General features: G+C 60.8%; 11 protein-coding genes across 11 annotated transcripts; 6 read left to right on the plus strand and 5 right to left on the minus strand.

Moving 5' to 3' along the window:
• Positions 1-16: 16 nt before the first annotated feature.
• On the plus strand, positions 17-1,462 carry M421DRAFT_419600 (2-nitropropane dioxygenase). The gene is made up of 2 exons (XM_033592182.1): positions 17-701; positions 753-1,462. The coding sequence occupies exons 1-2, from the start codon at positions 206-208 to the stop codon at positions 1,310-1,312; spliced, it is 1,056 nt and encodes a 351-aa protein (XP_033450074.1). The 5' UTR covers positions 17-205; the 3' UTR covers positions 1,313-1,462.
• Positions 1,463-1,616: 154 nt separating this feature from the next.
• Positions 1,617-5,133, plus strand: M421DRAFT_130317 (kinase-like protein). The gene is made up of 6 exons (XM_033587378.1): positions 1,617-1,670; positions 1,750-2,043; positions 2,107-2,135; positions 2,328-2,445; positions 2,522-3,572; positions 3,630-5,133. The coding sequence occupies exons 2-6, from the start codon at positions 1,999-2,001 to the stop codon at positions 4,763-4,765; spliced, it is 2,379 nt and encodes a 792-aa protein (XP_033450075.1). The 5' UTR covers positions 1,617-1,670; positions 1,750-1,998; the 3' UTR covers positions 4,766-5,133.
• A 647-nt stretch (positions 5,134-5,780) lies between these two features.
• Positions 5,781-6,673, plus strand: M421DRAFT_60479 (uncharacterized protein; the record flags this gene model as incomplete). The annotated part of the gene is made up of 2 exons (XM_033595791.1): positions 5,781-6,079; positions 6,136-6,673. 2 exons carry the CDS (start codon positions 5,781-5,783, stop codon positions 6,671-6,673), a joined length of 837 nt encoding a protein of 278 aa, XP_033450076.1.
• Positions 6,674-6,866: 193 nt separating this feature from the next.
• On the minus strand, positions 6,867-8,451 carry M421DRAFT_59854 (uncharacterized protein; the record flags this gene model as incomplete). The annotated part of the gene is made up of 4 exons (XM_033595720.1): positions 6,867-7,418; positions 7,490-7,733; positions 7,785-8,211; positions 8,268-8,451. 4 exons carry the CDS (start codon positions 8,449-8,451, stop codon positions 6,867-6,869), a joined length of 1,407 nt encoding a protein of 468 aa, XP_033450077.1.
• A 606-nt stretch (positions 8,452-9,057) lies between these two features.
• M421DRAFT_44518 (transposase) lies at positions 9,058-10,587 on the minus strand (the record flags this gene model as incomplete). The annotated part of the gene is made up of 1 exon (XM_033594658.1): positions 9,058-10,587. A coding segment is annotated over one exon (1,530 nt), but the record flags the coding sequence as incomplete, so codon positions are not given.
• A 299-nt stretch (positions 10,588-10,886) lies between these two features.
• Positions 10,887-13,994, plus strand: M421DRAFT_60247 (uncharacterized protein; the record flags this gene model as incomplete). The annotated part of the gene is made up of 1 exon (XM_033595769.1): positions 10,887-13,994. One exon carries the CDS (start codon positions 10,887-10,889, stop codon positions 13,992-13,994), a length of 3,108 nt encoding a protein of 1,035 aa, XP_033450079.1.
• A 42-nt stretch (positions 13,995-14,036) lies between these two features.
• On the minus strand, positions 14,037-14,827 carry M421DRAFT_130526 (uncharacterized protein). The gene has a single exon (XM_033587380.1). It carries the CDS (start codon positions 14,652-14,654, stop codon positions 14,079-14,081), a length of 576 nt encoding a protein of 191 aa, XP_033450080.1. The 5' UTR covers positions 14,655-14,827; the 3' UTR covers positions 14,037-14,078.
• Positions 14,828-15,020: 193 nt separating this feature from the next.
• M421DRAFT_419604 (Aldo/keto reductase) lies at positions 15,021-16,560 on the minus strand. Its single transcript, XM_033592183.1, has 2 exons — positions 15,791-16,560; positions 15,021-15,741 (listed from the first exon to the last, which is right to left on the minus strand). The coding sequence occupies exons 1-2, from the start codon at positions 16,301-16,303 to the stop codon at positions 15,406-15,408; spliced, it is 849 nt and encodes a 282-aa protein (XP_033450081.1). The 5' UTR covers positions 16,304-16,560; the 3' UTR covers positions 15,021-15,405.
• A 20-nt stretch (positions 16,561-16,580) lies between these two features.
• On the plus strand, positions 16,581-18,217 carry M421DRAFT_419605 (methylthioribose-1-phosphate isomerase). Its single transcript, XM_033592184.1, has 2 exons — positions 16,581-17,223; positions 17,266-18,217. Exons 1-2 carry the CDS (start codon positions 16,709-16,711, stop codon positions 17,927-17,929), a joined length of 1,179 nt encoding a protein of 392 aa, XP_033450082.1. The 5' UTR covers positions 16,581-16,708; the 3' UTR covers positions 17,930-18,217.
• M421DRAFT_4264 (uncharacterized protein) lies at positions 18,114-18,386 on the minus strand (the record flags this gene model as incomplete). Its single annotated transcript, XM_033594377.1, has 2 exons — positions 18,114-18,284; positions 18,330-18,386. 2 exons carry the CDS (start codon positions 18,384-18,386, stop codon positions 18,114-18,116), a joined length of 228 nt encoding a protein of 75 aa, XP_033450083.1.
• A 115-nt stretch (positions 18,387-18,501) lies between these two features.
• Positions 18,502-22,872, plus strand: M421DRAFT_419607 (uncharacterized protein). Its single transcript, XM_033592185.1, has 2 exons — positions 18,502-21,770; positions 21,819-22,872. The coding sequence occupies exons 1-2, from the start codon at positions 18,607-18,609 to the stop codon at positions 22,825-22,827; spliced, it is 4,173 nt and encodes a 1,390-aa protein (XP_033450084.1). The 5' UTR covers positions 18,502-18,606; the 3' UTR covers positions 22,828-22,872.
• Positions 22,873-23,831: the final 959 nt, after the last annotated feature.

Raw genomic sequence — 23,831 nt, forward strand, 5'->3', positions numbered from 1 at the left:
ACGTCTGTTTCGTATCATGTGTCGAGCAGCGAGTCGTGAGCCGAGGCTGCGCAGCACCCAGACAGCTCCCCGCAATCCCAGCGGTTAATTAATGGTATTCATTAATTAGCACCACCCCGGAGTCAGTCCCTGCAGCTCAGAGCCCCGGACGCTGCGCGGCGCCGTCTTATTCCCCACACAATCATCCAGCATCCCAAGCACAACAATGGCTCGACCCTCGCTGCAGACGCCGCTCTCGAAGCTGCTGGGGATCCAGTACCCAATCATACTCGCGGGCATGGCGCGCACATCGGGCGGCCCGCTCGCGGCAGCCGTGTCGAACGCGGGCGGCCTCGGTGTGATTGGCGGCCTGGGCTACACGCCGGAGCAGCTGCAGGCCATCATCGACGAGCTGAAGAGCAACCTGGACGACAAGTCGCTCCCGTTTGGCGTCGACCTCGCGCTGCCCCAGGTCGGCGGCAGCGCGCGCAAGACGAACCACGATTACACGCACGGCCAGCTCGACGAGCTGATTGAGGTGACTATTAAGAACGGCGCGAAGCTGTTCGTCAGCGCTGTTGGCGTGCCGCCCGCGCGCACGATCAAGCGGCTGCACGAGGCGGGCATCCTGATCATGAACATGGTCGGGCACCCCAAGCACGCGGTCAAAGCGCTCGACGCGGGGGTGGACATTGTGTGCGCGCAGGGCGGCGAGGGCGGAGGTGAGTGCAATGCACGACGTTTTCAAGCGCTTTCACATGCTGACTTGGCAGGGCACACGGGCGACATCACGAACAGCATCCTGATCCCCGCCGTCGTCGACGTGGCGCGCAGGTACAAGTCGCCGCTCACAGGGCAGCCGGCGATGGTGGTGGCGGCGGGAGGCATCTACAACGGACGCAGTCTGGCGAGCAGCCTGATGCAGGGCGCGCAGGGCGTGTGGGTGGGCACGCGGTTTGTCGCGTCGACCGAGGCCGGGTGCTCGACAATGCACAAGGAGGAAGTCGTGTCGGCGGACTTTGCCGACACGGGGCGCACGCTGGTCGTGTCCGGGCGACCGCTGCGGGTCAAGTACAACGACTACATCAACGAGTGGCACGCGCGCGAGGGCGAGATGAAGGAGCTGCTGGACAAGGGTGTGGTGCCGCTGGCCAAGGACATGGACGACGGCAAGGACGTGGATATCCCGTTCCTGATGGGCCAGGTGGCGGGCGTGATCCAGGACATCCAGCCGGCACGGCAGATTGTGGATGAGATGGTGAGCGAGGCGGTGCACATGCTGCAGCTGGGGCAGACGTTTATCGACGCGGCGCCAAGGGGAAGCAAGCTTTGAGTGTTGCGGTGCATAAGCTTTGCGTGTCGCGGTGCATAAGCTTTGCGTGTTGCGGTGACTAAACTTTGAGTATTGCGGTGACTAAGCTTTGAGTATTGCGGTGACTAAGCTTTGAGTATTGCGGTGACTAAGCTTTGAGTATTGCGGTGACTGAGCTTTGCGTGTTGCGGTGACTGAGCTTTGCGTGTTGCGGTGACTAAGCATTGAGTGTTGCTGTGCATGAGCTTTGAGTGTTGCGGTGACTAAGCATTGCCGTAGTTGTTGGAGCGGTGTCAACTTTCTGCACACGTAGTCTGCTGTAGTTAGTTGCAGTAATCCAAGCACAGCCCAGCCGAGGATCTGCTTTGATGTAGTTGCAGTAATTAACCAATCCAAGCAGAACCCAGTCGAGATCTGCTTTGATGTAATTAGTTGCAGCAATTAACTGATCCAAGCAGAACCCAGCCGAGATCTGCGCCGGGGGTGGAGCAGACGAGGAGGTGACGCTGCCGCCTCTCGAGACGGTCGACCACTCCAATCGAACCGGAGAAGTGCGGCCGCGCAGACCCAACCGTCGCTCTCCCCGTCCGTCTCTGCCACGCACCGCGGCCTGGCTTGTGCGGCCTTTGTCCCCCTCTGGCCGTGTTGGATGACGGCGCAAGCACGCCCGTCTCCACGCCCGTCTGCACGCACAAGCGGCGCTTCTCATGAATCCCCGGGCCGCCGCTGAACAAGCTGCACAGCGGAAGAAGGTGCGTCGGGCGCGGCGCATGCCGAGTAGTGACTGACTGACGACGAACGACTGACGTCTCCAGCTCGCAAACTCGTACAAGCAGCTCCTCGAGTAAGCGCGCACCCACCCATCCACACGCACACACACACACACACACACACACACACACACACACATACGCACCGAAACCCGCACACATACACACACCCGCACACATACACACACCCGCACACATACACACACCCTGACACATACACCCTGACACATACACCCTGACACATACACACACCCTGACACGCGCAGTGAATTCGCGGCGCCGGACCTCACGAGCGTCGGCAACTACGCGCTGGGCAGGCTGATCGGCAAAGGCAGCTTTGGCAAAGTCTACCTGGCGTCGCACAAGCTCAGCAACGGCAGCAAGGTACCCACCAGCCCGACCCGGCCCGACGCCTACCGCGGCACCGCAGCACCGCAGCACCCCCGTTAACCGCAGCCAGGTCGTGCTCAAGTCGGCCAAGAAGGACGACGCCAACCTCGCCCGCGAGATCCACCACCACCGCCAGTTTATCCACCCGCACATTGCGCGCCTGTACGAGGTCATTGTCACCGAGGAGCTGGTGTGGCTCGCGCTCGAGTACTGCCCCGGCGACGAGCTCTACAACTACCTGCTGCGCACCGGCGCCCTCGAGCCCGCAAAGGTCCAGCGCATCTTCACGCAGCTCGTCGGCGCCGTGTCGTACGTCCACAACAAGGCCTGCGTGCACCGCGACCTGAAGCTCGAGAACATCCTGCTGGACAAGCACGGCGACGTCAAGCTGTGCGACTTTGGCTTCACCCGCGAGTATGAGGGCAAGAGCAACTACCTGCAGACCTGGTGCGGCACCGTGTGCTACAGCGCCCCCGAGATGCTCCGGGGCGAGAAGTACGCCGGCGAGAAGGTCGACGTCTGGAGCCTGGGCATCATCCTGTACGCCCTGCTGGTCGGCGAGCTGCCGTTTGACGATGACGACGAGAATGTCACAAAAGCAAAGATTCTGAAGGAGGAGCCCGCCTACCCGGACGCCTTCCCGCCGCACGCAAAGGACCTGTGCCAGGCGCTGCTCTCGAAGCGCCCGATCCTGCGACCGACGCTGGCCGAGGTGCTGCAGAACCCGTGGCTCGCCGAGTATGCGCCGCGCCAGCAGGAGACGCTGAAGCTGCAGCAGCCCGCGCCCTTCTCGACCGAGCTGGAGAAGGAGGTGCTGCAGCGCATGCGCGCCGCCGGAGTCGATATCGACATGGTCATTGAGAATGTCCTGGCGCAGCGCTGCGACCCGCTGGCGGGGTGGTGGGCGCTGCTGCTGGAGAAGGAGGAGCGCAAGGCCCGGCGGCGAGAGCGCAAACGCAAAGAGCGCGAGGCCGAGGCGAAGAGCCTGAGGAGACTGAGTGCGGCCAGCAGCCGTCTCGACAAGCTGGCGCCGACCATTCGAGAAACAGACGAAGAAGGTCAGCATTACCCACTCCTCGGGGACCCGCCCAAGAGCCGGGGGCGATCGACGAACCGGCCGAGTACGCACGGTAAATATGTGCCCGCCGAATGCGTGCGTGTGTTGACAAGTGGTGTAGGTGCCCCCCCTGTTCCAGAGCTGCCAGATCTGCCAGAGTCCAGCTTCGTCCCACCGCCCATTGAGAAAGACGACGCTCGAGAGTCCAACTCATCCTCCCGCCCGCCCCCGCCCGCCAAAGACGTCGACAGACAGAAGCGGAGGTCCCACGGCAGCATGCTGCAGGTCGTGGGCAGCAACCCTGACCTCCTCCACCCGAACGGCTTCGTGCCCAAGCGCCGGCGAAAGCAGCCGTTCATCAACCACCTGCTTTCGCTGCGGAACTGGATCAAGGAAACCTCGAAGCGCGCGAGGTCGCCCAACTCGAAAGCCAGCAGCGACAAGTCCCCGAAGATCCCCGAAAGCACACGCTCCCAGGGCGACTCGCGCAGCGGCCGCCGCGCCAGCAACGCGAACCGCAGCTCCGTCTACACGCACCCGCCGCCCTCGACACACAACGTGCCCCTCCGCCCGCGCGTGACGACGCACGGCTCCGGCTCGGTCCGCAGACTGTCGGCGTCGCCCGCGCCCCTGACCCCGCGCTCCTCGTACCGGCGCTCGTCGGGCGGCCTGCGCGGCCGCAAATCCACCAGCAGCAGCGTCTCGAGCATCCGCTCCATGCCGCACCACCACCACACGCACAGCAAGGCGTCGTCGACGTCGTCGGCCTCGATCGCCTCGCCCAGCGTCATCAGCAGCCACAAGCCAAAGAGCCCGCACAACAGCATCAAAGTCCTCCCCGCGACGCCCACGTCGACCACGTTCCCATCGAACATCCGCCTCGTCAGGACCGGCGCGCCGAACATCAACATCTCGACGCTCAGCAGCGAGGGCGGCGCGGCGTTTGGCCAGCAACCCCCGCCCAGCCCGGGCATCATGTTTGCAAAGCGCAAGCGCAGCCCGTTCAAGGGCCCCAACATCGGCACCAGCACCGCCAACGGCCCGTGGCGGAGTCGTAGTGGTGGCGAGGTGAGCAGGGGCGCGAGCGCGCCCAGCCGGCGCAGCGGCGAGATTGGCGGCATCGTCGAGGAGGAGGAGGAGGAGGAGGAGGAGGAAATTGAGGAGGTGGATGATTTCTCGCCGGGCTTGCGGCCGGGTGAATTTGTCGTCGATGTCAATGATGACGCGGAGGTGTCGCCGACGCTGGTGAGGCATTGAGATGGTGTGGGGATTGGGGTGTGAGGGCTTCTTGAGCGTTTCCGCTGTTTTGTTTTGTTTTCTTCCTTCTGCTTGGGTGTGTGCGAACGCCCGTTTCTTTCTACATATTGTTCTTTTCTTCGCCTTTCTACCTTTTTTTTTTTAGTTGCTGCTCAGCTCGCGTAGACTTTTTTTTTCTTTTTTTTTGAGTCTCGTTGCGTTAGATACCTCCCCTACCTATTTTTACACCGTTGGAATCCAAGATTTGTATATGGCCTCAGCTACATGTGCCGTTGAAGTGCGTGTTCGTCTCCTGTTGCTTCCCCGTTGCTACCGGTACTCAAGATTTGTACGAGGCTGCCAGCGACATGTGCCGCCGAATGTGCCGCAAAAGTGCATGGTCAAGTGAGCGAGTGCTGTTAGTTGCAAGACGTGCCACTGCCATGAACCTCGTGACCGTGCACGCTGGTCGCGAAATCCATCGACGATTGTCGCCAACGACGGTGTGGTGGTGTAACCACTTAGCGCTCGCCGGCGCGGCCCGTCTCCCAAGAACTGGGCTCCCACCCTCACCTCACCTCACCTCACCTCACCTCACCTCGCACCCTCGTACCTCCCCTCCACACAAACAGGTGCTGTACCTTGGATAATGTGCACAAAGACCGAGTGCCCCGCGTCTCGCCCGCATCTCGCCCGCAAGACCATGCGACCGTGCGAGCTGCATCGCCCCGCTTCGAAATGAGCCACGGCACGATATATGGCCTACGCACGTGATGTGATACCCCTGCTCCAGTTCACCCTTTTTCCAGCAATGTTCTCGCCCCGAGATCGAGGTTGTTCTTGCTGCGTTCCTTTCCGCGTCTGTCCTTGCAGTCTTTGCCGCGTCTGTCCTTGCAGTCTTTCCCGCGTCCGTCCCTGCAGTCTTTCCCGCGTCCGTCCTTGCAATCTTTCCCGCGTCCGTCCTTGCAGCCTTTTCCGCGTCCGTCCCTGCAGCCTTTCCCGCGTCCGTCCTTGCAGCTGTCCTTTCCGCGTCGCGATGCATCCCCCGCCCTCGTTCCCCTTCGCAGTCCTGCAGTACGCGTTCCTAGCGCTGATCGCGTACGTGCTGGCCGGCGCGCCGCTGCTCGCCGGCTGGATGGGCGCAGGGACCGAGGATGCGCAGCACAGGGTGGGCGCTGCGGGCGCGCAGGTGGACGGCTTGGTTGTTCCCGACGCGAATCTGACGTGTGACGCGCATGCGTTTCGAGGCGTACACGTGCTGAGCCGCGAGCCACTGGTTGTGTATATCGAGGGCTTTTTAAGCGACGAGGAAGCGACCGCAGTCGTGGAACTCAGGTGCGTTTAGGCGTGGACTCCGCGAGGCTGTTGCTCATCTCATCTCGTCTTTGTAGCACCCCGCTCTTCCAACCATCCACAATCTGGGCCGCGGGCGAAGAGCGCCTCGACACGGCGGTGCGGCAGTCGAGCAAAGCGCCCGTCCCGCGCGCGCACGCAGTACAGTGCATAGAAGCGCGCGCGCGCGCCTTCCAAGGCTGGCGGCCCTTTGTCTTCGTCGAGAAGCTGTGGGCGCAGCGCTATGGGCCGGGCGGGCACTACACGTACCACTACGACTGGGCCAGCGCGAGCGCGACGCACGGCCGGGTGAGCAGCTTCATGGTGTGGCTGGGCGGCGAGTGCACGGGCGGCGGGACGCATTTCCCGCGCCTGCGACGGCCGGCGGGGGACGAGTGGTGCAGGTTCGTGGACTGCGGCGATGAGAGGGAGGGTGTGGTGTTTAAGCCTGCGAGGGGGAATGCGGTGTTTTGGGAGAATCTAAGGGCGGACGGCTCCGGGTACGCCGAGAGCTGGCACGCGGGTCTGCCTGTGCTGAGCGGGGAGAAGATTGGGTTGAATATCTGGAGCTGGTTCCAGGACGGATATGTGCCGTGACTGGGACGCGCTGCAGACAGCTTTGGATCCGTGGTGCGGCTTGCTGCATGGGTGTTCACTGTCACTCTACCACGGCACTCGACGACTTGGACTTGATGATCTCGACATTGGCGCTGAGACGTGAATGACTTGATGATATCGACGCTGACGCGGACGCGGACGCGGACGCCGACTTCAGACGTGAATGACATGTTCACCGCTTGACGCCGTTCACCTGCCCCTTGTGCTGTTTCCCTGCCTGCCCATTCACTCCCTGCCCATTCACCACCCCATTCGCCACCCCGCCCCCACCCCCACCCACAGCCGGCGGCGGCGGCGGCCCAAACGGGCGGCGCTCGGGCGGGTCGACGGGATCCTCCTCGGTATCGTCGTCGTACTCTGCGCTCCCCTCGTCGTCGTACTCGTACTCGCTCTCGGTAACATCGTCATCCTCGTCCTCATCCTCGTCCTCGAGTCTCGGCATAGGCACCTGTCCGCGGCCCTGCGCCTGCATGCCGCGGCACAGGGTCTCAAGGCGGGCGATTTTCCTGCGCTGGTCGTCGGCGACTTTGGCGGTGCGGGCGAGCTCGTCCTGCATGCGCTGGCGCTCGTCGACCATCTCGCCAATGTTGCGGTTGGTGATGTCCTTGTGGCGCTGCAGAGCCTGGTTCTCCTTCTCCAGGCGCTTGGTCTTCTTGGACATTTCCTCCATTTCCTTGCGGAAGGTCAGGAACAGGTCGTTGGAGTTGTTGAGCGTCTCCTCGACCTGCATCTGGTCAGTTTTTCTTAGCCGGTTGCTGCTGTTGTTGCGTGGACGGGGGGGAGGGGGGGGCTTACCTGCTTGAATTTCTCCACGTAAATGTTCAGCTGCGTGCGCAGCTCCGTCTCGGTCTGCGAAAACGTCGACACTTGCCGCGTCAGCTGGTGCGACTTGGACGACTCGGCTTCCTGCTGCTTGCGCTGCTGGTCCAGGCGGGCCATCTGGTACTGGATCTCCAGCTCCTTGGTGCGCAGCAGCGAGTGGAACTGCAGCTCGCGCAGCTCGTACTGGTCGACAAACGACTTGAACTTGAGGCGGAACCTGCGACGTCAGCGGGGGTGTGGCAGGGGTGCGGGTCGGGGGACAACGCACGCTTCGTCCAGCTCCAGGTCGCGGTCGTCGTGGCCGTCGGGCCCCTCGGCGGCGCGTATGCAGTCGTCGACGTCGGCGACGAGCGTCTCGAGGCGGGTGTGCAGATCGTGGCGGGCGGCCGACTCGGTCGTCTCGAGCTTGTGCAGCTCGTCCTTGAGCTTCTTGTTCTCCTTGGCAAAGTCGCGCGACAGCTTGTCGAGCTTGTCCTTGAGCGTGGTGAGCTTGGCCAGCTCAGCGCGCTGGGCGTCCTTTTCCTTCTGCAGCTGGTCGCCGCGCTTCTTTGCCTTGGCGTGCTCGCGCTCCATGCGCTTCATGTCGGAGAGCAGCTCCGTGTACTTTTTCTGCAGCGCCGTCAACTGGGCCAGCGGGCCGTCCATGTGGGTGAGCAGCGACTGCATCTCGCGGTTCGCCTTCTTGACCTCGCGCTCTGCAGCAGTCAGCCGGGCCTCTCACGACGGCGGGCACGGGGGCACGGGCACGCACCGACTTCCAGCTCCTGCTCCTTGTCGCCGGCCGCGTCGAGCTCGAGCTGCGCAATCTTGGCCTGGATCTGCTTCTGCTGCTCCGACGGGTCGGCCGCCTTGCGGGGCGCGGCCTGCCGGTGCTGGTCCGCCGGATCGGGCGCCTTCCTCGGCTTGGGCTGCTTCTTCGCCGGCACGGGCGGCATGGCGGGCGACGGCGACGCAGAGGCGCTGCGACTCGAGGCGGGGGGGAGGTGGGCGGCGGCGGCCATGGAGCGGGCGCATGGGCTTTGGGTGGCGAGGAGCAGGCGTCAATGTGGACGTGGACGTGGACGTGGACGTGGGCGTGGACGTGAGGTCCGAGGTCGTGAGTCGAGACGTCGGGAGGGCGAGAGGCCAAGGGCAAAGGTCCGGTTGTGCTTCACCGCGACACGACTAGGCCCATGTCCGCAACCCGGCCCACGCGACTCGCTGCTGCTGCTGCGCTGCGATGCGCTTAGTCATGCTTTTTGGATGCCACTTCAGTTTCGACGCGCTTAGTCATGGTTTTGGATGCCACCTCGCTCTCGACGCGCTTAGTCATGTTTTTGGATGCCACTTCACTCTCAACGCGCTTAGTCATGGTTTGGGATGCCACTTCACTTTCGACGCGCTTAGTCATGGTTTTGGATGCCACTTCACGTGTTCTACCAGTAAGCTGCGCATATCAGTATCCTGCGCATCCCACCAAACGCGCTCAACTCAGCGTGCAATTGCTCCACAACCACATGGTCAAGTTAAGTGAGGTTTTGAAGCAAGATAGATTAGATAGCTCTACATTGAGTCCTATTGTGGCCTTGCACGTGGCATTTGCTACACGTTGGTGGTGCTCGCTGACGTCGCGGGGCAGCATCAGCCTGGACCTCCTCTTCAACCACATTGTCAGCCTGTAAGACTAGTAATTGAGCTTGCTCAACCTGTAGAGCTCCTCCCCGTGCTATATATTGTCTACGCCTTTGACGCTTACGTTGCTGGCGTTGGTTTGAAGCACGTAGCTTTGTATTCTCTTGAGCTAGGATTGTTGCGGATTGCATTGCGAGCTGACAGCCTTTCACAAGCTGAGAGATAGCTTGACTAGTTGGGCTTTGTGATTGACGCTTAAGGAGATCTTGAACAAGGCGAGCTTGCTGCTGAAGCTGGTCAACTGTACGTGGTGTCTCTGCTGTCCATGGCGCTCTATCTGCTGCTGTTGTCCCTGGTGGTGATGGTGTCCTAACTACAGTAAGGCACGTTAGGACACGCTCTGGATTGAATGGGATAAGCCCTGTAGCTTGAAACCCAGCCTTGATATTGCTCTCTGATAGAGCAGTTGGTCTAATCCTCAGGTACATCCATAGGAAGTCAAGCTTGTCAACATCGAAGATGCTCTGGCGGGCAAGCTCAGACACCTCATGTCCGTACAGCACCTTAAGAGGAGAGTAGCAGCCAACGTCAAGTGGCTGGAGGAGGTGTGAGGTGTGAGGAGGCATACAGAGAGTGATGATTAGGTTGTCTGCACAGTACTGATCAAACTCAGGTGTAGCATGGCTGCTGTGGCCATCAAGGATGAGTAGCCGACGAGCACCTGATGAGCGAGTCTGTGTGTGCCTGTTGAAGTGCTTCACCCAGTCAAGGCCTAGCTCATCTGTTGTCCAGCCGTTGTCACTAACAGCAACAGTCCAGTCAGGTGGGAGGTCTTGATACCAGCTGGCCTGGTGGAGCTTCCCTGCTAGTATCAAGAAGGGTGGGATAGACCAACCTGACGCGTTGACACACTCAATTGTCGTCACCCACTCGCGATTGCCTGGCTGAACAACAGTAGCGCGACCAACTGTGTCAGAGCTGGTGACTACCTTTGACGTTGAAGCCACCCCCATCATGAACCCAGTCTTATCAAAGTTGTAGACGTCCTCATCAGGTATCCTATATGTGAGGCGTGTCTCCTCTACCAGCCTGAACCACGCGCTAATCCTGACAGGATCTTCACAGCGTGCCCTCTGAGAGTGGAATTTCCTATTCCATTTTGTCTGAAGCTCTGGCTGACGGTTGATGAAGCGTGACACCCAGCACTTGCCAATAGGTGGGGGAGGAGGATCTTGGCCGCGGCCAGCGAGTAGCGCGTCTGCCATACGTCGTACGTCAATAATCTGGGGTGGAAACCCGCGACAGTCAAGGTCTAAGATCCACTGAATAAGGGACTGCTCTTCAATAGGGCTGAGCTTTTGGTTAACTAATGTTGTCTCGTGTTTAGGACGGATACCCTTAAGACGCGTCCGCAGTGTTAATTCTAGAACATCGTAGGCTGCAGCAAGGCAACGTTTAGATTGATAAGGATTATTTTAAAAAGAAGCAATAGCAAGGCTTAACCTGCCTTCTTTTGAACTTTGTACGGGTAGTTGATGTGGTGTTATAGTTGATGAGATAAGACGCGTTGAGCGCGTTTTGGTGGGGTGCTTACTGATAGAACACGTTCACTCTCGACGCGCTTAGTCATGTTTTGGGATGCCACCTCAGTTTCGACGCGCTTAGTCATGGTTTGGGATGCCACCTCACTCTCGACGCGCTTAGTCATGGTTTGGGCATGGGCGTGCCGTCATCCACCTGAATTGCTCCCACCACCACCATGCTGCGCGCCGCCCAAACGCTGCGGCCTGCCACCACCCGCCTCTATGCGACGACCACCCCCCGATATGCGACGACTACCCCCCGGTATGCGACGACTACCCGCGAATATGCCGCCACCACGGCACATGCGACCGCCCCCACCGACGTCGCCAACTTCCCGCGCGTCGGCGAGCAGCTGCACGGCTTCACCCTCCGCCGCCTGCGTCACGTGCCCGAGCTGGAGCTGACGGCCCTGCACCTGCAGCACGACCAGACGGGCGCCGACTACCTGCACATTGCCCGCGACGACGCCAACAACTGCTTCTCCATTGGGTTCAAGACCAACCCGCCCGACGCCACGGGCGTGCCGCACATTCTCGAGCACACGACGCTGTGCGGCAGCGCAAAGTACCCGATCCGCGACCCCTTCTTCAAGATGCTGCCGCGCTCGCTGTCCAACTTTATGAACGCCTGGACCTTCCCCGACCACACGGCCTACCCCTTCGCCACGACCAACCCGCAGGATTTCCAGAACCTCATGTCCGTCTACCTCGACGCCACCCTGCACCCGCTGCTGAAGGAGGCCGACTTCACCCAGGAGGGCTGGCGCATCGGCCCGGAGAACCCGCTGGCCGGCAAGGACGACGCCGCCCGCAAGCTGGTCTTCAAGGGCGTCGTCTACAATGAGATGAAGGGCCAGACCTCGGACGCGAGCTACCTCTTCTACGCCCGCTTCCAGGACCACCTGTTCCCCGCCATCCACAACTCGGGCGGCGACCCGCAGAAGATGACCGACCTCACCTGGGACCAGCTGCGCCGCTTCCACGCCGACCACTACCACCCGAGCAACGCCAAGATCCTGACGTACGGCGACATGCCACTCGCCGCCCACCTGGAGGCCGTCAACGACCGCCTGCGCACCTTTGACCGCATCCACGTCGACGAGGACGTCAAGGCGCCCATTGAGCTGCACAGTCCAAAGCACGTCACCGTCCCCGGCCCGCTGGACCCCCTCGTTCCTCAAGACCGACAGTACAAGACGTCGGTCACGTGGCTCATGGGCGACACCGCCGACGCCGTCGAGAACTTTGCCCTCGGCCTGCTCAGCAGCCTGCTCATGAGCGGCTACGGGTCGCCGCTGTACCGCAACCTGATCGAGGCCGGTCTGGGCGCTGATTTCAGTGCCAACACGGGCTACGACAGCGCCGGCCGGAGGGGCGTCTTCTCGGTCGGGCTGGACGCTGTCGCCGGCGAGGACGTGCCCCGCGTGCGCGAGGCCATTGTCGACACGTTCCGCGAATCGCGGCAGCACGGCTTCGACGACATCAAGGTCAACGGCATCCTGCACCAGCTGGAGCTCTCGCTCAAGCACAAGACCGCCAGCTTCGGCATGGGCATCATGCAGCGGCTCAAGCCCGGCTGGTTCAACGGCATCGATCCCATGGACGCGCTCGCGTGGCAGGACACGGTCGACGCCTTCCAGCAAAAGTACTCTGCGGGCGGCTACCTCGAGAGCCTCGTGGACAAGTACCTGCTCACCGAAAACACCCTCACGTTCACCATGGCGCCGTCCGCGACCTACAGCCAGGAGCTGGTGGAGGAGGAGACCCAGCGCCTGGCGCAGAAGATTGCCGAGACGACGAGCCAGTTCCCCAGCGCCGAGGCCGCGCAGCAGTACCTGGAGAAGCGCGAGCTGGAGCTGCTGGACGTGCAGGAGAAGGCGCGCACCGAGGACCTCAGCTGCCTGCCCACCGTGCACGTCGAGGACATTCCGCGCGAAAAGGAGAGGAAGCCCCTCGGCCACACCGCCATGGGCGACGTCGAGGTCCAGTGGCGCGAGGCCCCGACCAACGGCCTGACGTACTTCCGCGCCGTCCACCGCCTGGAGCAGCTGCCCGACGAGCTGCGGGAGCTGATCCCGCTGTTCACCGACTCGCTCATGCGGCTCGGGACCAAGGACAAGACCATGGAGCAGCTGGAGGAGCTCATCAAGCTCAAGACGGGCGGCATCTCCGTCGGCTACCACTCGGCCCAGTCGCCGCTCTCGCTCGACGCCTACGAGGAGGGCATTGCCTTGTCCGGGTACGCCTTTGACCGCAACATGCCCGACATGTACGAGCTGCTGCGCACCATTCTGCACGAGACGGATTTCGACAGCCCCGAGGCCGAGAAGAAGATCAGAGAGCTGCTGCAGGCCTCGTCCAGCGGCGCCGTCAACAGCATCGCCTCCTCTGGCCACTCGTACGCCATGCGATACGCCGAGGCAGGCATCACCTCGGTCGGGCGCCTCTCCGAGCAGACGGGCGGCCTCACACAGGTCAAGCTGACGACCAGTCTGGCCGGTCTGGACTCGTTGACACACGTCATCGACAAACTAAAGGCCATCCAGTCCTTTGTCATCTCCAACTCCTCTTCCTTGCGCGTCGCCCTCAACTGCGGCCCCGAATCCGCCTCGCCGAACCAAGACGCACTCGCAAAGTTTCTAAACACGCTCCCCTCCTCCGTCGCCGTCCCCCACACCACGCAGGAAAACACGTACCCCCGCAACGCAAAGTCCTTCTTCCCGCTCCCCTACCAGGTCTACTACGCCGCCCGCGCTGTCCGCACCGTCCCGTACACGGACCCCGCCAGCGCGCCGCTCGAGATCCTCGCCAAGCTGCTCACCTTCAAGAGCCTGCACCCAGAGATCCGCGAGAAGGGTGGCGCGTACGGCGGCGGCGCGTACGCGAGGGGTCTCGGCGGCGTCTTTGGCATGTACTCGTACCGCGACCCGAACCCGGTCAACAGCCTGCGCGTCATGAGCGAGGCGGGGCTGTGGGCGCGGGACCGGGCGTGGAGCGCGCAGGATCTCGAAGAGGCCAAGCTCAGCGCGTTCCAGGCGTACGACGCGCCGCAGAGCGTGAGCAGGGAGGGCATGCGGCTCTTTTTGAGCGGCGTCGACGACGACATGCTGCAGCGCCGCAGGGAGCAGGTGTTGGACGTCTCGGCCGACCAGGTCCAGCGCGTGGCCGATGACTTTCTCGTCCAGCGCGCGGCCGAGGCGAATCTTGCCGTGCTCGGCGAGAAGAAGGACTGGGCGAGTGCCGAGGAGGGGTGGGAGGCGCGCGATCTGGGCATGGCGCGGTAAAATGTAGTGTAGCAGTGTAGACTGCGTTTGTATACATGTATGATATGTACGATACTCGACGAGCATCACCGGCGTTCCCGTTAATCAAGACATTTTCCTCAGCCTCGCGGCACCTTTACGAACGTCAGTGAGTCCTGCATCGCCAGCGAGTCCTGCATCGCCAGTGAGTCCTGCATCGCCAGTGAGTCCTGCATTGCCAGTGAGTCCTGCATCGTCAGTGAGTCCTGCATCGTCAGCGAGTCCTGCATTGCCAGTGAGTCCTGCATCGTCAGCGAGTCCTGCATCGTCAGTGAGATGTAACGTCATCACCACACCCAGCGCAGAACACACAAGAGACCCCGCCCCCTCCCCATGGCGTGCGTCTCCCCCCTCCCCTTCTTTACTGTGAGGGTAGCGCAAGATTAAGCCATCCACCCGATCCTGCGGTCTGGGTCGAGGCACCCCCCCTTTCAGAACTGCCCCCGTGAGAGTATTCGGCGGCTGCCTAAGTGGGAGGGTACATATCCCGCTTTCTATTCGATATAAGATTGCGGTACTGCGGTTTCTTTGGATCGGAAATGGCGCAGAGTAGGGGGAGCTGGGGGAGGGGTGCGTGGAGGCAGAGTCTTGGGTGCCGAGACTGGGGTTTGATGAGAAGGAGAGGGTGTGTGCGGTGTGCATTCCATGCCTATGCGTACGCCTATCCGTGCCATCGCGCTGATAGCTGTGATCTTTTGTCCTGTGCTGTCGCCTTTTCCATGTCGAAGCTCTGCTAGTCAATATCACCGCGACGTGTAAGTAACCAGTAATGTCCAACACCGGCCATTCAAACAGAGCAAGAAAGAAGAAGAAAGGGGCGACTCAATGCACACCAATAGCAAGTTCAGCAGAACAGAGAAAAGGAGCAAGCATACAGACATAAGAATCTGCCACGAGATACATGGCTTGTTACACTGCTGTTTTTTGCGCTGGATGGCTAGACCGCCTTGACACTGTCGGCTGTCACCCTCTTAAAACACCCAGATGTCAGTGCTCACGTGGTAACTGCGTATGAATAGCTGTAGTGATTCGGGTGGAAGTGAGAAATAAGAACTGCGCGCTGATTTGACCATGGGAGGCGTATACTAGGATTGCCCGCTCGTATAAGATCACGAAATCACAGTGTCGATGCTCGGTAGTCAGCACACCTTCATTACTTCTACCTGTCAGGAGCATCTCGATCCGCGGCGTCAGTTACTTGGAGTAGTCACTGGCTTCCTCTTCCTGGCCATGCGAGCAAGTAGGTCCCTGATATAACGCTACTCCATTACAATTACGACCTGAGTTGTCGCCGCGCAAGCCACGCGTCCAGCCGCGCAGACACCTTGTCGAGCATCTCCTTGACGGGGTCATACCGCCGGCGAGCAGATGACGTTGGCAAATCGCAACTCTCCTACTCGTTGCTGACTGCCTGCACCAGCGCGCCCTTCGCCCCTTCGTCCAGGCCATTTAGCTTGGCCATGTCGCCGCTGTCGAGCGCGAAGCCGTACAGGTCCGCGTTCTTCTCGATCCTGGACGGCGTGTCGCTCTTGGGCAGAGGCACGAAGCCGCGCTGCAGGCTCCAGCGGACGAGCACCTGGGCGTCGGTCACGCCGTGCTTCTCTGCGATGCTCTGGAGCGTGGCGTCGCCAGCCTTCTGGTTACGCACGAGCGGACAGTATGCTTCGACGACGATGTTATTGTCCTGGCAGTACTTGACGGCGTCCTTCTGCTGGCACCATGGATGGAGCTGCGAGGTCAGTCATTATCACTGCATCCACAAGGTCGAGTCTGCGTACCTCGATCTGGTTGATGGCAGGCGGCCAGACCTTGCCGATCTTCTTGATCTCCTCAATGTGGCCGATACCGTAGTTGCTGACACCAATCTCGCGTGCCTTGCCCGCGGCCTTTGCCTTCTCCAGCGCGAGCCACATCAGCTTCCTCTTCTCCGGCCCGGCGTTGGGGCTGTGGATGAGGAACAGGTCCACGTAGCCGTCCGTGCCTGCGAGCTTGCCGACGCTCTCCACGACGCTCTGGTAGGTGGACTCAACGTCGCTGCCGGGGCTGAGGATCTTGGTCGTGAGGTAGACCTCCTCGCGCTCCAGACCAGACTCCCGCAGCGCCTGGCCGACCTGCTCTTCGTTTGCGTAGTACTGCGCGGTGTCGATGTGGCGGTAGCCCGCCTTCAGGGCGGCGAGACACGACTTAACGCATGTCTCTGGGGGTGATTGGTAGACGCCGAAGCCGAGCTGAGGAATCTTGTGCGAGGAGTTGGGGAGCGGGAGCGTGGAGTTCAAGCTGAGCGTGGACATTGTGGGGGGTAACGATGGAAGACGAGTGAGTGGGAGAGACGAAATAAGCAGATAAACCGAGGGGAAGAAACCATAAGAGGAAGCTGAGTAGGGTGGTCGTTCCTGCCAGGCGCTCGTCTAGGTAGTCCTGATGTCATTGTATTGGACCTCTCGAGCTTGAGTGTGGGTCCTCAACGGACTCGAGCTTTGCGTGGGTGGATATGTCGAGTCCAAGCATATGTCGGCATTTGATTATCATTGTAGAGGCTCAATTGCTCCTGCAGAAGCTCTGGAAGCGTTGCTTGCTACTGTGTACTGACATTGCCCCTCACTCACGCCACCGAGTGTGGGGCACCCCTGTCGCGCATCGTCATCCCAAATTTTTGCCGGATCTTGATAGACAACCAAATCTTGACAACCAACAACATGGTGCTCCAGGCAATCAAGTACACACGGGGCCGGCTCGAGATCCTCGATCAGCTGAAGCTGCCGCACGCCGAGGAATATGACCACATCTACTCCAGCACCGATGCGTGGCATGCAATCAAGGAGATGCGGACTCGGGGAGCGCCCGCTATTGCAATCGTTGCTGCTCTCGCGCTGGCAGTCGAGCTCACCAACATGAAGCTGTCGTCGGTGGCGGAGGAGGTGCAAGTCTTCATTACAGAAAAGCTGGACTATCTTGTCACCAGCCGACCTACTGCTGTGAACCTCGCGGATGCGGCTGGGAAGCTGAGGAAAATCACAAAAGATGCTGCTGCACGGGAAGGAGCCAGTGGGGAGTCTGTGAGGGATGCATACGTCGAGGCTGCCGAGCAGATGCTTGTCGACGACGTAAACGACAACGAGAACATTGGCAAGCATGGCGCGGAGTGGATCGTGAAGAACACAGAAGCCGGCAAGAAGGGCCCCGTCAGCATATTGACGCACTGCAACACTGGGTATGTCTCTATCTTGCACTCGACGCATTGCTAATAGTTCAGATCACTTGCAACCGCTGGGTACGGGACTGCTCTAGGCGTCATCCGGTCGCTGCACTCGAGTGGCTCACTAAAGCATGCCTTCTGTTCGGAGACGCGTCCATACAACCAGGGATCGAGGCTGACAGCTTTCGAGCTTGTACATGACCAGATCCCGGCGACCTTGGTCACTGACTCGATGGCGGCGGCGCTTCTCCAGCTGAGAGGCGGGAGTGAGAACATCGCTGGCATTGTCGTTGGTGCTGACCGCGTCGCCGCGAACGGTGACACTGCGAACAAGATCGGCACGTATTCTCTGGCTATTCTTGCAAAGCATCACGGCGTCAAGTTCCTGGTCGCGGCACCAAGAACCACCATCGACTTGAGGACCAAGTCTGGAGCGGACATTGTCATTGAGGAGCGACCAGGCAGGGAAGTGACGCTTGTCAAGGGGCCTCGCCACGACGGCGTCAACCTGGATCTTGCTGTCGTGGAGACGGTGAGCATTGCAGCCAACGGCATCAACGTGTGGAACCCTGCGTTCGACGTCACGCCGGTTGACCTTATTGACGGCATCATCACCGAGGTGGGAGTCTTTGAGAAGGATAGCGAAGGTGTGTTCCACTTGGAGGAAGCCTTCCAGGCCGAAGGCTCTGAAGTCAAGCCCTCGACGATTGGAGGCCTGTAGTTGGAGATAATAGATACCCAGTATAGAGAGAACGTGCTGCTCGACATGACAGTTCCTCGATCCTTCTGTGCACCTTGTGCCGTGTCCGATTCTTGTACATTGCATTCGTTGGAATCGTTGTTTGATTTGCTTGACCGAGAACCTTGCAAGCTGCGTGGCGTGTCGTCTCATCCAAGCGGCGAGCTCACGAGCTTTTGGGCTGACCTTGAGATGAAATCTTCTCGGCACCGGTCTGCATGTCCTTCTCGGCGTTCTCGGCCTGCGCCAACAGCTCTTCGATCTTCTTCTCCAGCGAGTCGAGGTGGCCTTCCAGCGCAGCAGCGGTTTGCTCGCCGCGCGCAAGCTCCTTCATAGCCTGCAGGGTGTTAGGAGCCGTGCTGCAGCTCAAAGAGCCCCTTACCGCGGCGAAGTCAGCATCTGCGCTTGGCGCCGGCGCTCCGTTCTGGTCGTGCGACATGGTGGTGAGGTCAGGGTCGTTGCTGTGGCTCAGTGCACGCGCATCGTACCAAGATCTGGGATGACGCGGTAGCTCCACTAGCGTGAACGGGCATCAGCACCGCCAGGCCGACCTTACACATCACCCTCTCCAACCGTTCGCGCGATTCCTCCTAAACCTAGTAGTATCTCGCATGCGCAACACCCGTGCTGTCTAATCGACCCGCGACCGCTCGCACACGATGTTTTCCGGGTCCAACTCGTACCTAGGGGGCGGGAACAGCGCTCGAGGGCCGCCGCAGCCCCAGTATGGCCAGCAGCCGCAGTTTGGCCAGCAGCCGCCCCAGCAGACGGGCTTTGGGATGCAACCGCAGCAGACGGGCTTTGCGGGCGGCTCAATGCAGCCAATGCAGCAGCAGTTCACCGGCTACCCGGGCCAGCCGCAGGGCTTTGGACAGCAGCAGCCTCAGCAGACGGGCTTCGGCCAGCAGCCCCAGCAGCCTCAGTCGCAGTTTACGGGCTTCTCCGGACAGCAGCAGGCGCAGGGCTTCCAGCAGCAGGCTCCCCAGCAGCAGCCCTTCCAGACTGGCGCACCACAGCAACAGCAGGCTCCCCCGCAGCCCCAGAGACCGCAGCCCACCGGCATGACCTCATCCGCAATGGCTGCCTCGTTCGGCGGCTCATCCTCGTCAGTCCCGCCGCCTGTGCCTGCGAAGTCGGGAAGCAAGATCCCCAGCATACGGTTGTCGTTTATCACCGCGCAGGACCAGGCCAAGTTCGAGCAGCTGTTCAAGTCTGCTGCGGGCGAAGGCTCGGCGCTGTCAGGAGACCAGGCGCGCGACCTGCTGCTGCGGTCAAAGCTGCCGGGCGATGCCCTGGGACACATCTGGACGCTGTCTGACACCACCAAGTCCGGACAGCTTCTGTTCCCCGAGTTTGCGCTCGCCATGTACCTCTGCAATCTGAAACTGACGGGCAAGGACCTTCCGAATTCGCTGCCTGACCGCGTCAAGAACGAAGTCTCAAGCATGGTCGACATCATCTCCTTCAACATCGCCGACGACCAGCCCAGCCGTGCTCCGGCGAGTAACGCTCCCTCTTTCAACGAGGCCCCTGCGATCCAGCAGCCGCAACCGCAGCAGTCGAACAGCTCGCTACTTGCGTCGATGGCGTCTCAGCCCACTGGGTACGGTCAGCAAATGGGTATGCAGCCCACGGGCATGCAGCCACAACAGACTGGCTTTGGTCAAGGCATGGGTGGCTACAACGGCCCGCGTCCTCCAATGCCACCAATGCCCACAGGATTTGGCGGCAACGGTCTGGCACCCCAGCAGACGGGAATGGCGTCCCTAAACGCTCAGCCAACGGGCATGCCTGGCCAGTGGGGTCTTGTCAACACACCCTCCACCGGACTTCCCAACATTGAAGCCCTAGCTGGCCGTATGATGCCCCAGACGGGGCGCGACACAAGCAACCACACGACTACTGGACTCACCGGCAACGCGACCATTCCATGGGCAATCACAAAGGGCGAGAAGAAGCTGTACGACGAGACGTTCAAGGCGTGGGACGGCATGAGCAAGGGGTACATCGCTGGTGCGCAGGCTATTGAGATTCTTGGTCAGAGCGGGCTGCCCAAGTCCGATCTGGAGAAGATTTGGACGCTCGCTGATGCTCAGGATCGCGGACGTCTGAATCTGGATGAGTTTGCCGTCGCGATGCATCTCATCTACCGCAAGTTGAACGGATATCCCGTACCGAACCGACTACCCCCTGAGCTGGTCCCACCGTCCACGCGCAACATCAACGACTCCATTGGTGCGATGAAGAACTTGCTCCGCGGCGATGCGGAAGACAGAAAAAATTCTGGCGCATTCCTGCAACCCCAGCGCACTGGTGTCAGCTACCTCAAGACTCACTCGTTCCGCTCCGGAAGTCCAGCAGCTGGAGGACGCAAGGACGCCACCGTCTTCCGCAACAACGATGACAATGCCGGTTACCGCTCAAGCGCAAGACACCGCGTTGGTGCTGGCGGTCGCTCGCCCTCGCCTGCGTCTGGCGCATCGTCGCCTACATCTGGACGATCAGATGAGATGTCTCTAGAGCAGCTCAGGAAGGCCGTCAAGGAGAAGCAGATTTTGTTGGATGCGATGGACACTCGAGATGAAGATGCTGCTGACGAGGATGACGCTCTTGACCGCCGGGACCGCAAGGAGGCCGAGGAACTATACCGCCGCATTCGCAGAGTCCAAGAAGACATCGATGCTCACCCCAAGGCATCGCTCCACGGCGGCGACTCAGACGCTGAACGCCGCGCGCTCAAGCGTCAACTGCAGACTCTGACAGATCGTCTGCCCGAGGTCGCCTCCAACGTGCGCCGCATCGAGCGCGAAATCGCCGATGCTCAACTCGAGCTGTTCAGGTTGAAGGACGCCAAGGCCTACCCGGGGGCTGCTTCTACAATCGTCGGCACAGGACCTGGCGGTGCAGTAACGGAGTCAGATCGTCTCAAGGCACGCGCCAAGGCTATGATGCAAGCTCGCTCCGCTGCGCTGACAGGAAGACCTGCCCCTGCTGGCGATGACACAGGTGCGGCGACCGAGCGTCTGGAGAAGGAGCAGTCCCGAATTCGATCTGAGAAGGAGAACAACGAGCGCATGATTCGCGATGTAGAGGACAGCGTCAATGAATTCTCGAAGGGCCTCGAGGCTAGCCTCAAAGAGGGCGGACACGATAGCCGCAGCGAGCACGAGCGCCGCCGATGGGAAGAGGCTCTTGGCGTTGAGGACGAGGTCAGAGACTTCATCTTCGATCTGCAACGAAGCAGCCGCGCTGCGCGTGTGCGCAAGGAAGACAGACCTCGAGACACCGGCCGCGCATCTTCGCGCACTAACAAGACTCAGTCTGCTTCTCGCTACGAGAGTCCTGCTCGTGCTACTGAGTCTGCGCGGTCAACACCCACCCCTGGTGGTGCGTCTTCGTACAAGACGCCGGCAGATCGAGCCGCATTCATCAAGCAGCAAGCCGAGCAGCGCATGGCCGAACGACTGGCCGCACTGGGACTTCGACCTCCTCCCAAGGCTGGTGAGACACCTGAGCAGCGTGCTGAGCGCGAGAAGAAGGAGCGCGAGGACAAGCTCAGACAGGCGGAAGAGGAAGACGCTCGCCGCGAACAAGAGAGGCAGAGACGACTCGAAGGCGAATCAGCAGCACCTCCAGCCCCAGCCAAAAGCACTAGCAAGAAGCCAGCTCCTCCGCCCCCAGCGTCGCGAAAGAACAAGGTCGATGTCGCGCAGCACGACACACAGCAAGCCGAGGCCGAAGCTAAGAGGGCAGAGAACGAGATTGCTGAGCAGGCTCTCCGGGAACAGCAGCAAGCGCAGGAGGCCGAGACCAAGCGCATGGAGTAAGTCAAGCATGAACGCAGAGGGTGCTGTTACTGACGATGAACTAGGGAAGAAGAGCGCCGACAGGAAGACGAACTTGTGAAAGAGCGCGAGGCTGCCCAAGCCCGACTCAAGGCGCTCGAGGAGCAGGTGCAGCAGGGCAAGCTCAAGAAGGCAGAGGAGAAGAAGCGCAGGGCTGGCGCGCAGAAAGAGCAACAAGAAAAGGAGGCAAAGCTGGCTGCTCAGCGAGCCGAGATCGAGGCTGCTCGTGAGCGAGAGAGGCAGCTACAGCTCCAGTTGGAAGCTCTCGACGATGAGGACTCTTCTGACGACGAGGGCCCGCAGAACATCACGCCCCAAGAGTCCACACCCACCACGAGCCAGGAGCTTCCACGCAGCACAGCACCACCGCCAGCGCCGCCAATGCCGCAGGTCCCAGGCGCGTTCCCAAGCCCACCAGCATCGTCAGTCACCAGTCCTCACCCTATCGCTGGAGGGGAGACCACGAACCCCTTCTACAAGAAGATGGCAATGTCTACCCAAGAGAACAACACAACCCCTCCTCCGGCCAGCAACACCAGCGAGGTGTCGACAAACCCGTTCCACCGCTTGACACAGGAGCAGGCCACCAAGGTTGCCGTGCCGACGTTCAACGAGCCCGCTGCACCATCAGCCCGTACCCGCGGACGACAGGACGACGACGACTGGTCTGTCGTGGACTCGGACGACTCATCTTCAGATGACGACGAGGCGCCCACGCAGGGCGGTGCCAAACACCTGGCCTCCATTTTATTCGGCACGATGGCGCCCCCGCGGCCGTTGTCGTCGATGGACAACAGGGACTCTCCTGCCCCGAGCCCAGCTCCAGCGGGCATCCCACCGCCTCCACCGATGCCTGCAAGCTCTGCTCCTCCCCCGCCTCCAGGGCCACCGCCTCCCCCTATGGGCGGCATGAAGGCGCCGGGTGGTCTGCCTGACCGTGGAGCTCTTCTCGGCCAGATCCAGGCCGGCAGAGGCTTGCGCAAGGTTGAGACCAAGGACAGAAGTACTTCATCGACTGCTGGTAAGGTTTTGTAAGGTCGTGCGTGTAGATATGTTATAATATGATGTTGCCCTGTTACTTCAATCGTCCACGGCTAGTGCACTGTGAGTCCTCAAGCCAAGACCCTCGCCGTCTGGCAGCCTCAGGTAAGTGAACCGAGCGATCTGGAGTTCGTGGAGCAGACCGCAACATATCCTCGAGACCTTATGCCAACGTCGTGTGCTGTTCCCAAGAGCTCTTCTCGATCTATGGCTGCAACACCAAGTATCACATCCTCTGTCAATTCGAGATGACAGATATGACAAGGCAAGCCATCATCTCATCGCAGTCGAACCATCCCTCCTCCGCGGAGTGTGCTGAGCATATGGCAGCCACCACTGGCGCTTGGAGCATGCAGCACAGATTACCCAACGAGATATGACGCCGTAAAGACCGTATGCGGAGACATTTACGGGGTTGCGATGCTGCATCGCTCTGTAGCGCGCTCCCTTGGGCGTCGGTGGAGTTTGTCCCCGACCGTCCGCAGCTTATATCCGCTGCGGCGTGCTTTCTCCCGTGGCCAAGCTCGCCTCGACCGTGGACAAGCCTTTTCTGGGCGCGGCAAGCGGCATCTAGCCGTCCAGGGAGCGGCAAGCGGCATCCAGCCGTCCAGGGCGCGCGGTGATTGGTGTGCTGGGCATACACTCCGATGTGGTACGTTCTTGCATTCGGACTGTCCGAGTAGCGACATTGTTTGCTAACGACCGGGATGCGCTTCCCACGGCTTGGCTGCTGGATTTACCTACAGTCCCGACTCCCTGTGCTTGTGATGATCAGAGTAGCTTGTCCTCTCCCTTGCAGCGTAGAGCACATACCACTCAAGTTGCCGACTAGCTGGTCGTCAATGGTTGCCGCGGTATGTAAGGATACTCCTGGCCTGGTAGACACAAGGTTCAAGTCCAGTCTTGCTCAACTGGATACTGACACTCTTTAGTATCGACATGGCAACACCGTCGTCAGTCTCCAGCCCTGTACGGGAAGCTCATAATATGAATGAGAA

This window comes from Didymella exigua (genome assembly GCF_010094145.1).
Source record: "Didymella exigua CBS 183.55 unplaced genomic scaffold M421scaffold_10, whole genome shotgun sequence".
Lineage (NCBI taxonomy): Eukaryota > Fungi > Ascomycota > Dothideomycetes > Pleosporales > Didymellaceae > Didymella > Didymella exigua.